The sequence below is a fragment of the Ptychodera flava genome, chromosome 14, assembly GCF_041260155.1.
Source record: "Ptychodera flava strain L36383 chromosome 14, AS_Pfla_20210202, whole genome shotgun sequence".
NCBI lineage: Eukaryota > Metazoa > Hemichordata > Enteropneusta > Ptychoderidae > Ptychodera > Ptychodera flava.
Genome location: NC_091941.1, coordinates 33,785,474 through 33,799,646, shown reverse-complemented (window position 1 = coordinate 33,799,646; position 14,173 = coordinate 33,785,474). Strand labels below are relative to the sequence as shown.

The 14,173-nt window shown below is 36.8% G+C and overlaps 1 protein-coding gene across 1 annotated transcript; it reads left to right on the top strand.

The window, feature by feature from the left end:
* The first annotated feature begins 703 nt into the window (after nucleotides 1–703).
* On the top strand, nucleotides 704–12,364 carry LOC139148830 (sodium-dependent multivitamin transporter-like). The gene is made up of 15 exons (XM_070720261.1): nucleotides 704–837; nucleotides 1,551–1,770; nucleotides 2,412–2,529; nucleotides 3,488–3,555; nucleotides 4,019–4,173; nucleotides 4,875–5,012; nucleotides 5,903–5,988; nucleotides 6,257–6,304; nucleotides 7,027–7,097; nucleotides 7,269–7,357; nucleotides 7,715–7,857; nucleotides 8,022–8,175; nucleotides 8,514–8,619; nucleotides 9,215–9,354; nucleotides 11,964–12,364. The coding sequence occupies exons 1-15, from the start codon at nucleotides 704–706 to the stop codon at nucleotides 12,058–12,060; spliced, it is 1,767 nt and encodes a 588-aa protein (XP_070576362.1). The 3' UTR covers nucleotides 12,061–12,364.
* The last annotated feature ends 1,809 nt before the right edge of the window (nucleotides 12,365–14,173 follow it).

Below are 14,173 nucleotides of genomic sequence, written 5' to 3'. Positions count from 1 at the left end.
ACCTTTCCTTTGACATTATTGCACTTTTCGTCACACTTCCACCAAGGACAAATTAATAGGCTGCAAAGGAGCCCTCAAACATAACACAATCTCAGTACGGCACCTTTGACAAATTTATTTATTGAAATATGTATTTATTATCTTTGATACTGTTTTTACTGTGCACTGTTTTACATGCACGGGCGCTTACACCTACAGGACATCCTCGTCAATACTTTACTGTTCACAGGAAATGAGTAAGTACCTGCATTCTATGTACAAGATTTTCATACAGTGGTAGTATCATTGTTACTTCACGAAATTCAAACGACAGGAGGCATGTATTGGTCGACCGATGTTAAGACCAAGATGACTTGTACTTCATCAAAGACACCATGCATTCTAACCACTCCATTATACACACATAGTATTACTAATGACTTTGTTGAAGTAAGAAACAAAGGTTAACGTCGTTCTTATAATGACTGCGATACCCTAGAGAGCTTTTTAATAATATATGTTGATCATGAAAATCTACACTAAGGTCAGTGTGTTCGAAAACCTACAAAAGGTAATGTCAGTGATATCTTTTCATCGGCCTATACCTTCATATCTGGATAGTAACAATACAGTTGCCGATTGTTAGAACTTTCAGTCCAATACAGGAACATCATTCTTTGTAACACTGCTCCCAATTATGTTTTGCTGTTAATCATATATAGAAATGTCCACCGACTCGAACGACCCGATACCTTTTGGTGTTGTTGATTACATTCTGTTCAGTGGAATGCTGGCAATATCTGTGATTACCGCTATCTACCATGGATTTGCAAAAGGAGGTCAACACTCGACCTCAAGGTGAGAGACCCCTGTCGCACAAAGGTAATAGTTGTTTCTCTATATCGCTCATGGACCATTTTTCAAGTAAGTGTCCCTGGAATGCATTTTTCTGAAGTATGAGTAAGTATGATGACTTACAGAGTACGTCCACCCACACTATAGTAAACGAACAGTAAGACAACATTTTTTAGAGTTTTAAACGACAGCTGTTACAGGAATCAAGGTTAGTCGCCGTTTAGACTGCCAGGACGTATTACAGTTAACTCCAAGTTGCAAACATTAAAAGTGGTTTCCTGCTAATAGGAGCTAGACTGGCTGCCGCTATTAAAACACAAATTCACATATACGCTACACGCGATGACGGTCTGTGTCTTATGACATGTTTTGTATGTGCGCTTCTAGCCATGGCCGGTGTGAGAGGCCAAAGAAGCGTCACAGTACACACAAACGTGGCCTCGAACTTCGCGCCGATGGAACCGAGGGCTAGTGCGCTTCATCTGCCATCTGTTAGAATGGCGATTCAAATCTGGTTAATTTCTGTGTTGAACATTAGCCCGAGTTGCTGCCACATTTCCGCCGCTGGCCGCGCTTTTTTTCACGGAAAGGGTCTTGTATGCGCCGTTTTATAAATAGCAATCATTGGCCAGCTGTATCGAGCAATCTCATTGGTGAGTAGTTATTTGCACTTGAGCGACGCAAGATCCTTCTACATATTACATAATCATTTACAGATACCTTTTGGCTGACAGAAAGATGCATTTTTTACCGGTTGCGATGTCGATTATGGTATCATACCTGTCGCCTTTGGCTTTTATGGGTGTCCCAGCTGAAGTTTTTGTGCATGGAGCCGGTGTTTCTTTACAACTCATTCCAGCCCTTTGGTATTTACCACTGTTTGCCTTCATATATGTTCCCGTGTTCCACGACCTGGCACTAGCAAGTGCTTACGAGGTAATTTGGAATTTAAGTCGTACATCAATGAAATTTAACATGTGACGTGTTAGTAATTGTGCAGTAAATAAACCAATTGCAGTACGAATGTGTTTGACTCTGTCTGTCTGTCTGTCTGTCTGTCTGTCTGTCTGTCTGTCTGTCTGTCTGTCTGTCTGTCTGTCTTTCTGTCTGTCTGTCTGTATTTTCTGTCTGTCTGTCTGTCTGTCTGTCTGTATTTTCTGTGTCTGTCTGTCTGTCTGTCTGTCTGTCTGTCTATCTATCTATGTATCTATGTATGTATGTATGTATGTATGTATGTATGTATCTATCTATCTATCTATGTATCTATGTATCTATCTATCTATCTATCTATCTATCTATCTATCTATCTATCTATCTATCTATCTATCCATCCATCTATCTATCTATCTATCTATCTATCAGTGAGCTAGTCAGACAGGGATTCTCAGAAAGTAGATTAGTTAGACCGTTTAAGAAGTTCTATGGTAGATACGGATATGTGGACCCGGCAAATTATTTATTTACCGTGAATGAGGTTTATTTGACCTGTTTTGATGTCCTTTAACACACATTAGGTCAATAAATTCTTAATTTCTTGATTAAGGTCATAAAAACAATTTTAATATTTTTCTTTTCAGTATATGGAATTACGTTTCAATTTTGCCCTCCGAATCACTATCGCTATGATATTCATGTTCCAATCACTCTTCTACATAGCAGCATGTCTGATCGGACCGGCACTGGCGATAGAAGCAGGTACCATTCCTTAATCGTTGTTTACATTGCTTATCGTCCTTTTAAATATTGCTTTATTTACCATCATATTTTTCACGTTAAACGAGTGCCCGTTTATGTTCCCATTTAGGCACGTTTTTGGTCGACACTTCACCTAAGTTAGTGAACCCACAAAAGCGGTACGTTTTTCTGCGATAGACACTAAAACTTTAGACTTTCTTTACAACACCGGTATCTATGCTTCTTATTCAGTTTATCACCTCCAAGTGACTTTAGCAAACGAGTTTATCCTGGTCACTTGTTTTTTTTTCAGATATGAACAAAGACGTTATTGTAAACATTTGTGGAAAGACATTCTATTAACAGAATCAAACTTACGTATCTGTGCAGTCATTTTATGTGTGCTAAAAATATAACCGATATTCAGATTAACATGTAGTTATTATTTAGAGCGAGATGTAACGATGTGTGTGATTGGTTGTCTGACAAAGTATGACAGGAAAGCGTTGTACGTGTTTTATAATAAGCTCGATAGTTTGAGATGTAAAGTCTATACTTACACGTCAGTCATGGTGATCTACTATGGAATCAGTTTATTGTGTCGGCATTTATCTGAATTTGTATAAGCAAAACTGTGATTTTATCGTCGATGTATCGTGTAAATGAGCATGAACTTTACCTTTTATGCAGTGACATTTTTCGGAATGAAATTCAAGATTTTTGTCTGTCCTTTACAGTTAGCAGAAAGTATTTCTCTGAGCATGTGTAATGACCTGAGCATGTGTAATGACCTGTCGTCCTAAGTAACTTTGCAATTTTATATAAGCATATTACGCATTTTAGCACATAATAAAACTGCAGAACATTCGCCGATCTCGTTGAAAAAATAAAACTTCATCATGTAATTAATGCTGTTATAAAGATGACATGTTTACACGTGAAGTAGTGTTCGATTTTAATTGCTCTTGTTATCTTACAGTCATCGATTTTGAGTTCTGGAAAACCTTACTCATCACTGGGATTCTCGGCACTGTGTACACTGCTATCGTGAGTTTAAACTTGAGTGTGAATCTAATGCCAATCGCCATACCAAGTCAATTAAACAAAAGAGCACCGTGTCAAATTTGTTGTTCATTGTACTTGCAAACTTATTGCGTTTATCCTAAATTTTATCATGATATACAAGGCTTAGTACAAAACTTGTGGACAATTTAAATTTTAACAGCGTTAGGTCTTTATCGAACAGGACAATTTCAAGATGTTAAGAAAAGAAACCCTAGGAGTTTGAGCATCTGAAATTTCATTTGGCAGTTTTCTTAACTCCGAAAAATGCAATTTAAATTAGTTCTTTACATTCCATGTAGAGATTAGTATCACTAGTAAGGATCTTGCGAAACCTTCCCAGCAAGCATCGCTTCAAATTTCAAGCAAAACAAGATGAGTTACAATTCAAAGCTATTACAAAAGGCTTTATATGTGACACGTCAGTTACGCATTTTTGTTTTATCAGGGCGGGATGAAAGGCGTGATATGGACCGACGTCTTCCAGTTCTTTGTTATCGTTGGAACCCTTCTCACTGTCATCATCATTGGTGTGAGTAAAAGTAGTGGGATAGAAGAAGTCTTCAGAATAAACTATGCCAATGGACGCCTGGATGTTTTTAGGTAGTGTATGCAATATTCGCTGCTGTTCTTGCACGGGAATAAATAACAGCGAGAGTAATGTGAAAAAAAACGTGAATCATTCGAAGGCTATCCTGCCTGTATGTTTTGGCAAAGACATTTCCACCGCACATATGTCAATTAAAAGGATTTCCGAGACCAATATGATGTTGCCATAAATAACCATTACCAATTAATATTAAGGTAGGATAAAGTGCTTTCTTTTGGGTTTTTGTATTAGTATTCAGTACTCTGTTTCGCTTGTCCAAGTATAATTTCGACCAATAATACTTTTTTGATCACAAATAAGATTAGAATTTTCCATCGTTTTTCGAAACCAAACACCAGCCAAGTCTTTCCTGGCTGTCAGTTACATTCGGCATTAAAAGACTAACCTTAAGAGGTCGTGTTTATTCAACGACGAGGTATATATTGAGAAAAATGTCAGTGAATATAATAAGGCCAGGCGCTGATTATTCTTCGTCTGTGTATCTATGACACAGAATCTACAGTTTCTAAAGAAGCTCGACGGATAGATAATACATAGATAGATTCTTATCCGGCGTGACCCTACAATCACTTATGTAAGGTGTCCTATAATGTATGGACCTCGTATTGATTTCTGTGATGTAAGATTTTTCTTTGGTCTTTTTAAATCATCCAAGCTGATAAATTTTGGATTTTTTTTTGCTGTTTGTCTGCAGCTTTGATCTCTCACCAACAAAACGTCTATCCTTCCTGAGCAACCTCATCGGCGCAACTGCCAGTTTCGCTCCAAACTACCTCAGTCAGACGGCTGTGCAGCGATACATGACCATTCCTTCTTTAAAACATTCGCAAATGTAAGTAAAGAGTATGATAAAGTTCTTTGAACTCATACAATTGCCTGGGAAAATCCATTTGATTTGGTATTCCACATTTGCCGTGCATAGGATTACGTCATACATATTCAGACAACTGTCCCAATTGAAGCTGAAGGCATACAGTACCATGGAACATGTACAAGGTTAAAGAAGGATAAGATCCAGGAAAATAAAGGTATTTCCCTTAAAGGTCAACCGTAATCCGCGTAACATGGAAATAATTATATATATATATATATATATATATATATATATATATATATATATATTATAATAATATATATATATATATATATATATATATATATATATATATATACCGTAATCCGCGTAACATGGAAATAATTATATATATATATATATATATATATATATATATATATATATATATATATATATATATATATATATATATTATATTTTTACTATGACCCAAACGGGATTCGAACCCCCACACACTCACTGCAACATCGCCTAGCTGCTAAGCCTCACACAAAACCAGTCGGCCACCGCTTCCAACCCTAAAAAGAGTTGGTCACAGTAACCGACTTAGATGTTACAATTCTGTGCGCGACCGAGTAACACAGTGTGCGTGGAGCAGACGACACACAGACACAGTACACACACATATAGTAATCGGAAAAGCACGAAGCTTTTTACTGAGCTATCAGACAGACTCGGGGACAAGTAAATATCCACCAGCAGAACTGTCCACTCAGGTTATATTCACTTCTCATAATCTGTTGACATATCCAATCCCGTAAGCTATACGATCACATAATCCATCACACATTAGATGTTCCCTAGATTCACAGAAGAGTCAATATTCGTACAGTGGACTTGCATACTATTTTTGTTTTCTCCTGCAGGAGTCTACTGATAAACGTGCCACTTTTGTATCTTACCTATAGTACATTATACTTGACCGGACTTGTTCTCTTTGCCTATTATAACAGTAAGCATCTCTACTATGATAGTATATTACACCAAAGATTGAAGAATAGACTTGCGAAATATACTCTTCAGCACAGTTTAAGGAAAGATAAGAAGAGCAAATGGCCTTGGTGTGATGAGCAAAATAACATTTAATTCAGTATTTTGGTCAACTTTTTCAAGTCTTAAGATTCACAATGAGAAAACACAGGGATTCAGTCACAAACAAATCTGCTCACTACTTATCTTAGTCTAATGGCACGACATGTACTTTTCAATCCATTTTACAGATGATTTCACGCCCCTTCAGATGGCCATTAATGTAACGTCGCCAACAGGTAATACACAAAACAAACTGACTCCTTTCACAGAGCAAATGCTAACGATACAGTTTGATGGAAACATCCTCAAATGTGGACAATGTGACAAAAATACGTACGCCATTTTATCGGCAATTTTCAGTCATGCATTTCATCTTCAAGCTATGCACCCTGCAAATTCTTGAGTGTAAACATGGTAAATGAGCCCTTCTTGAAATACAGGCCATTTCAACCGAGGTATGACCTAATGTGTACGCAGATATCACTGGCTAGAGTGGCAAGGAAAGGTTATTTGCAAGTTTTAAGCTGGAAACTCGCTCCTACCATACAATTTTTGGTTAATATTAGACCATTTTGGATCTGACGACTGTGACCGCTGTCTGGACGGATTAGGAAAAATTATTTGAAAGTTTTAAGCTGGAAGCTCCCCCTACTATAGAACTTATACTAACTGTCGGACAATTTTTAATCTGGCAGTATATTTGAAAGAGTTAGGCAACCAATGAGCTATTGGAGTAGGACAAGGAGTCTGCAAATAATTGTTTCGCACATTCAAGCATAGGAATGGCGACTTTTCTTTCACCGTCACCAGATCATGTCAAATTCTGTGATTTGGACTTATGATAATGTTAAGTGTACTTTGTTTGAGGCGATCAAGTTGTATGTTTTAGTTGAATGCAATGTATCATTCCAAGAACAAAGTGTTTCAACTGTCGCTCTTTTCTATCTCACAACACAAGATATGCCAGGTTTCCCTTTAAGTGGAGATAGTGATGCCAACTATGAACCAAACTTCAAAACTGCCGACCAGGTAAATTTGCTTTTGTTGTTTCCTGTAGCTTTCACGAACACGCAATTTAACACTCATGTTTGTATTTTCACTATATTTGGATATTTGTTTGCATACAGGCCAATTTGATTCTCTCCACATGAGAAACAAAACATGAAATGTCAGTGTGTAACGGGAATTTTTATGTCACAGATTTTGGTATATTTTGTGAGTTCACAACTTGGGCAGATATCTGGAATGCAGGGCCTCTTTATCGCTGCCCTTTTCGCTGGAACCTTAAGGTGAGACTTTAGGGAAAGTTCTTTGGATTTTGTAATGCTTGTAAATCTCTCAAAGAACGAAGGACAGTTCTATTTCAGTGTTTTCAAAGTGCAAATGAATATCAATGCATATATTTGAGGAGTATCGTAATATGAACAGTGTTCTGTATTACTGATTCCATATTGTGTGTCACACCAAGATTTCTCGGAAGGCTGTTAATTTAAACAACACCCCTGACACAGATTTCTATGAAAAAAATGAGTACTAATGGGTAACTATGGTAGTAACGTGTTCAGGGATATCGTCTTTGTCATCACATGAAAATGCAAACAAGTTTTTGTTAGATAAGTAATCTCATCGCATTTTTGTACGTACAGTTCAGTGTCTTCTTCCTTAAACGCGCTGACTGCTGTCACTCTAGAAGACTTCATCAAACCGTTTCGTAAGTGGAAGGCAAAAAGGTCAGGTCAGATGATCTACACTAACGATAGACGTGACACGGCAGTTTCGAAGGTTTTGAGTGAGTTAAAGTGTAAATTATGATCAATTAAGAAAACTCTCGAAACTATAAATGTGAAAATTTCATGAAAACATTAAGAATTGTTATTTTGAATTAGAGTATCCTTTGGAAACTAGCCTTGAATTATGAAAAACTGAGTTCTTATTTACTTGGTCCCCATGCAGCTTGTGTTTACGGATTGATCGGGATCGGTTTGGCGTTCGTTTCATCTCGTGTTAACAGCCTACTGGTCCTTGCAACAACAATTTTGGGAGTTCCAGGCGGTCCGATCGTTGCAGCGTTTAGCCTCGGAATGCTCTACAGAAGAGCTAATGGAATGTAAGTGATATTGTTAACCGTTATTTGAAAATTATACATACCATGCTGTCAAAATGCCATCGTACTGTTCGAAGAAATTATGTATTTCAATAATTCATCCATGAAATATAGTGTAAACATGTTATCAGTAGCTTGCAAACAGTCAGACAGTTAAGTTAGGTGAAGAAAACAGTCGTACAGTGACGTGATCAGATTTATATCTTACCCTGTTCATTTCAATGCCGAAAGTATTCTGTAGGAACCGCTATTAGAAGGTCATTGTCAGTTTATACAAATAAAATAAAATGACCTGTATTAAACTACAAGTACACCTTTCATTCTACCCTACGTATCGCTAGCGGAACACTTTTCGGAACCGTACTTGGGTTCGGCTTTGGACTGTGGATTTCTCTGGGCGCATTTGTCAACCAAGGATCCTCTGAAGAAGTGGCCGCCATATACAGGGTAAGGCCAAAAAAAGATTTATTTCTGGTCAGCGCGCTCGTCATTTTAGGAGCTGCGCGTTATGTCTTTTTTCTCATAAAAATTCTGGGTGAGTCAGAATTTCATGTGGTGGCTGGCCGAAATTCAAGGTTTTTAAGATGTATTTCCCCAAAAAAGTAGAAATAAAACGTAAGTATTTTGTAAGCAGTGATAAAATAACTGTTGCATCAATATGACAAACCAGCATTGTTACGAATAAAAAGAGAAGAAAAGGTAAAGTAAATCGTGTCATCGCATCACGTTTGCTGAATTACTAGGACAAGAAACAAATCCTTCTTTTTGTCGGCCTAAATTTAAACTATCCAGGGTTCATTTGCCTTTTAAAGGTTCTGAAGACTCATTAGTTTTCAAACATTCTTGTCGCTGTCCTCAATACTGAAATTCTACAATAGAGATATCAAATCCTTTAACTCATTACTGTTGGCAAGATGCGTACGGTAAATCAGCCAGCAGTGGCATTGATTCACATGTTAATGCACATTTATTTTACACTCTGCAAATACTCTTAATCAATTTTCCGGATATAAATATACATATGTTTATTTTTCCTGTCTAGCTTTCTTATATAATGTATGCTGCCTACGCCTTTTCCGTCTCCATAGTGACAGGTATTGTAGTCAGTGAAATCATTAATGTATGTTTTCGCAAAGGATATATCAAGTCCGTCGACCCATTGCTGCTTGCAAGATGCGTACGGTAAGTCAGTCTGCAGTGTGTTTATGAATAGTTTACTTATATATATATATATATAATATATATATATATATATATATATATATCATATATATATATATATGATGTGTGTGTGTGTGTGTGTGTGTGTGTGTGTGTGTGTGTGTGTGTGTAATATATAACATATATATATACATTTTACATATATAATATATAATATATATAATTGAATTGAATGCTTTATTTCACCAGATGCTTCACAGTATGTACAATAATGAAAATTATCAGAAAACTGTGTATTACTGAATTGTACAAAGTCAAAGAAAAGAAAAGAAGAATATTGTTAAATCTGGTGGGGGCCATGAAAATAGTCTAAAAGGACTAGTCGAGTTCATGGCCCGTGAGTATACTAATAACTATTCGGTACAAGCTTAAGTGTGATGGAGGATAGAAACAAACACAGATTTAATGTAAATTCAGTAAGTGATGTTTCAATGCAGACTTGAAAACTTGTCTACTTGACAATTGTTTGAGATAGTCAGGCAGCGAATTCCAGTGTTTCACAGCTGCATACCTAATGTTATGTTGTGAAATTGTCAAATTTGAGCCTGGAATACGAAAATTTTCAACTTGTGTTAATCGTGTTGGATACGAGTGCTTTGGAATCTCAAAATAGTGTTCAACTGTATGAGGAAGATTGTTATGTTTCAAATCATAAACAAACATACAAGTACAATATTTACTCAGTTTGTAGATATCTAAAATATTCAGTTTGTAAAACAGAGGTTCGGAATGAGCAATGAAATGAGAAAAGGTAATTGAGCGAACAATCCGTTTCTGAAGGCGAAAAATTGGCTCTAAATAGCTGGAAAAAGTGTTTCCCCAGATTTCCAAACAGTACATTATATGAGGTAGATAAAAGCATTATATAGTTGAATGAGAATGGATTTTGGAACATAGTGTCTTAGTCGTGTAATGATACCAATTTTGGGTGTAATTACTTCAATGACCTTTCGTATATGATATTTCCATGACAAAGATGAATCTATTGTAACTCCTAAATAGCTTGCACAAGAAACTTGTTCTATTGTATCATTCCAATTGACAGATTTCCTTCAAATGTGGTGTTTCGCTGTGGTGTCTTTATGATCATATAATTGGTTTTGTCAACGTTGACTGTGAGTTTGTTGGCCATACAACAACTGATAATTTCGTTAAATTTGGCGTTAATTTGAGTAAGATTTACATTCTGGGTACGTAGAGATTTAAAAATATTTGTATCATCTGCAAAAAGTCTACAATTAAAATAGTCTGTTGAATTACAAATATCGTTAATATATACCAAGAATAAAGTCGGACCCAGAATGGAACCCTGCGGTACACCACATTTGATTTGCCTGTAACAAGAAGATTTACCATTGACAATTACAAATTGATTACGATTTGTTAAATAACTATGAAATAACTTTAGTGATGGACATCGCACTCCATAATGATGTATATATATATATAATATATATATATATATATATATATATATATATATATATATATATATATATATATATATATATATATATATATATATATATATATATATACATACATACGAAAAGCGATTTGCTTGTCAATGAAGGCAAAGTATAGTGCTCAATGCATTTCTGCAGGGCGGTTATACTTAGAGGTTATTACCCAATATTGATGTTCCTGTGTCGTATCAGCATGAGTGTCAGTTGAGTTGCGTTAGACACGAGACGAAGTAGAGTGTCTGACGCAGCACAAATGACACGAATACTGATACGACCAAGGAACAGGCGATATTGGGTAATAACCGATTTATCATATACCCATGCCCAGAATTTTGCTAATAGTACGAAAAACCTTACATTTTGAGGCTTTACTTTATTACTCCTTGCGCATAAATATCGGAATATTTCTGTGAACAGCCTTCATTCATAAAGTATACGAAGAAGTAAACATCACGCGCGACATCGCTGCAAGTCCTCCATATCTCAATGAACCCCAAGAAAAAAGATAATTGTCATACAGGAGGAACCTTTAAGGTGCAATATGCTATTACACAATGGTAACCGATCAAAAACTGTCCTCAGCTTTAAGTCTATCCTGATTTCGATCGTGCTCGATCGTCGTGCGGAGGGGACAACCATTTTAACAGGACAACCATGGGAAAACATTACAAGACTCAACATAAGATTATTATTTCCGCATTTAGCAATCAGAAATACCCGTGCTCCTCGAAGCCCTTAAATTTTTACGTCGTCAACATCGCTTCGCAGGCGGATAATGGCAGCCATTTTGTTTGTTTACGTTATTTACCAACAAACTGCTAATGTAGTTCGGGAAAACACCAAAACCGATGATGTTTATCGTGCATATCTCGACGTTAACCGTGAAATATCACGGCCGATATTTTACGGTGAACGTCACTAGGATGAAGCAATATGGGCATGGGTATATGATAATCATATATATATATATATATATATATATATATATTATATATATATATATAATTAACTGAAAATCCCTGTCCTACTGTTAGTAGACTGTAATTGCAGTGGAATTACTCGTTACTGGTTTACACACGATTGTTCGGCTTCTTCTTTATGTAGACCGTCCAAATACAAGGACAAAGACCACCAAGTGACCAATGGCAATCATATTGATTATGGAAAGAATGAAAGCGAGGCTGATTCTAAAGAACTGTGATTTATCAACGATTGTTGTTGTCGTAAAGCAGTACCAGATTTGTCAACTACCAAAGAAGATAGAGACGGCGTTATACCGTCCACAAAGCAAAATATGTATCTTTGCAATGCCGAAATTTGTGTGTGAATTAAAGTATAAAAATAGGCAGCAACAATATTGCTAGATTTTAATTTCAGATATAACTGTAGTAAAGGTGAGATCTTCATATTACCGAGGTGAATCTACAAATTTGGGTACCTTATTTCCGAAATTAAACAGGAAAAACGATGACACTGTAACATTTTTAATAAGTAATAAACGTACATTTGGCAATACGTCTTTTCTAGTCAACCTTCCCATTTTACAAAACTAAACGTACTTGGTGACCGTCGCAGCTTTAACATATGTGTCGGAAGGGCCCTAATATACTATGTCATCATTGCAGATGATGTGCAGATAATAGGATACACTAGGATTGTTTAAATTTATGAGATCACCAAGAGATCTCTGGGTGTCATAAAACACTTTACAATCCTTTTACATCCCAATTTGCGAAGAGACTGCACGAACTCGGCTTCATACGAATACATTGGCAGTCTTCAGACATGATATGGAGACGCCCATAGTTTGCTTGAATATAGTCTTTCAAGATTTGAGAATTACGTCAATGAGGACATTTAAAATGTAAAGCTGCGTTCACAAATAACGATTAGGTGGGGACTGGAGGAATCGCGATTGAAATCTTATTTTTTTCAGATCCCCCTCAATACCCTAAAACAATTTCAAATCCCCCCTCTATATGATCAAAATATTTCAAGTCACCCCCAACTATCACAAGCCCGTATATTAGTAAAGGATGTGTGAGCAGAAAAAATTAACACGTATAGCGGCGTTCTGCGTGCAGATGTTCAACACTACCTGTTATTAGCTGTTTGTAAATGCATATTCCCAAGGCAAGTTCTTAAATTTTAAACGCATCAGTGAACTCTTTGGAGTTCTCAGTCTAAGCCAACTTGAGTTAATCAAACTCTGGCCAGGTCAATTGCTCCTGCCGAAGAGCACACAAAATGACGACCATGAGAGAGTGTGAACGCAGCCTCCAAAGGTGTTAAACTTTTTTGGAGGCTTTGTTTGTGGTTGATAATTACACGAGATTATGCGAAAAATACGACGAGATGGCATCGTACTGCCAGTCGCGTTGCAACCATAGCTATTTTGTGAGCTCTCAGGCCAGAAACACTGCCTCACGCAAATCAAAACATAACACGCCAGCAGTTTCATAAACATGTCCTTCCTTGACGCACGTGTAAAAGACGGCATGACTGACCGTAAACAATTGAGTAAAACCAGACAGTATCGATAAAAGACTTTCAAATTTGGTTCAAACACACTCATTATATGAGAGGAATTTTTAAAACGGTAAAACTCACTTTCCTGAAGCTCAAAACACTCCCCTTTTCGCCAGCACGTCAATTCCGCTCAGCACCACACGACAACAACAACAACACAAAGTTTGCCGAACATACTTTCGCTTAACAATTGGCGACAGTCCGAAAATTACCGAAGGATGCATGGTCGGCACTCTTCGGAAAAGAGAGGCGAGAACAACCTGAGGCGAGGCGAACATGGATGGGTTACGTACCTGTTGCGAATCTGTCTGTGATTTTATTGACATATAAGGGAATGGTCAGTTTCTTCGGCCTGGGAGGGGGGGCGGTGGATTAATGGGGGGTCACCCTGTTTTTGACTATGGTGATAGGGGATGACCATGTTAATGAAATGCCAAATAGGGCGGGGGGGGGGTCAGTGTGTTTGAATTTCGACATGGCTCATCCTTGCGTAAAATGCATTGTGCCAGCCACAAATTTCATCATTTCATCTTTCGGCGCGCCCTTCGGGTGCGTAACTTTAATAATAATAACACATATTTTTCAGAGCCCTGTCCTAGTGCAAAACTTTAATACATCATACATATATATATCTGAGATATCTGTATTTTTAAAATTTTTGGTGCCCTTCGGGCGCATTTCTTTACAATATCAAACAATATTTTTTCAGCATGCCCTTCAGGTGCATAACTTTCATACTCATATATATATATATATATATATATATATATATATATATATATATA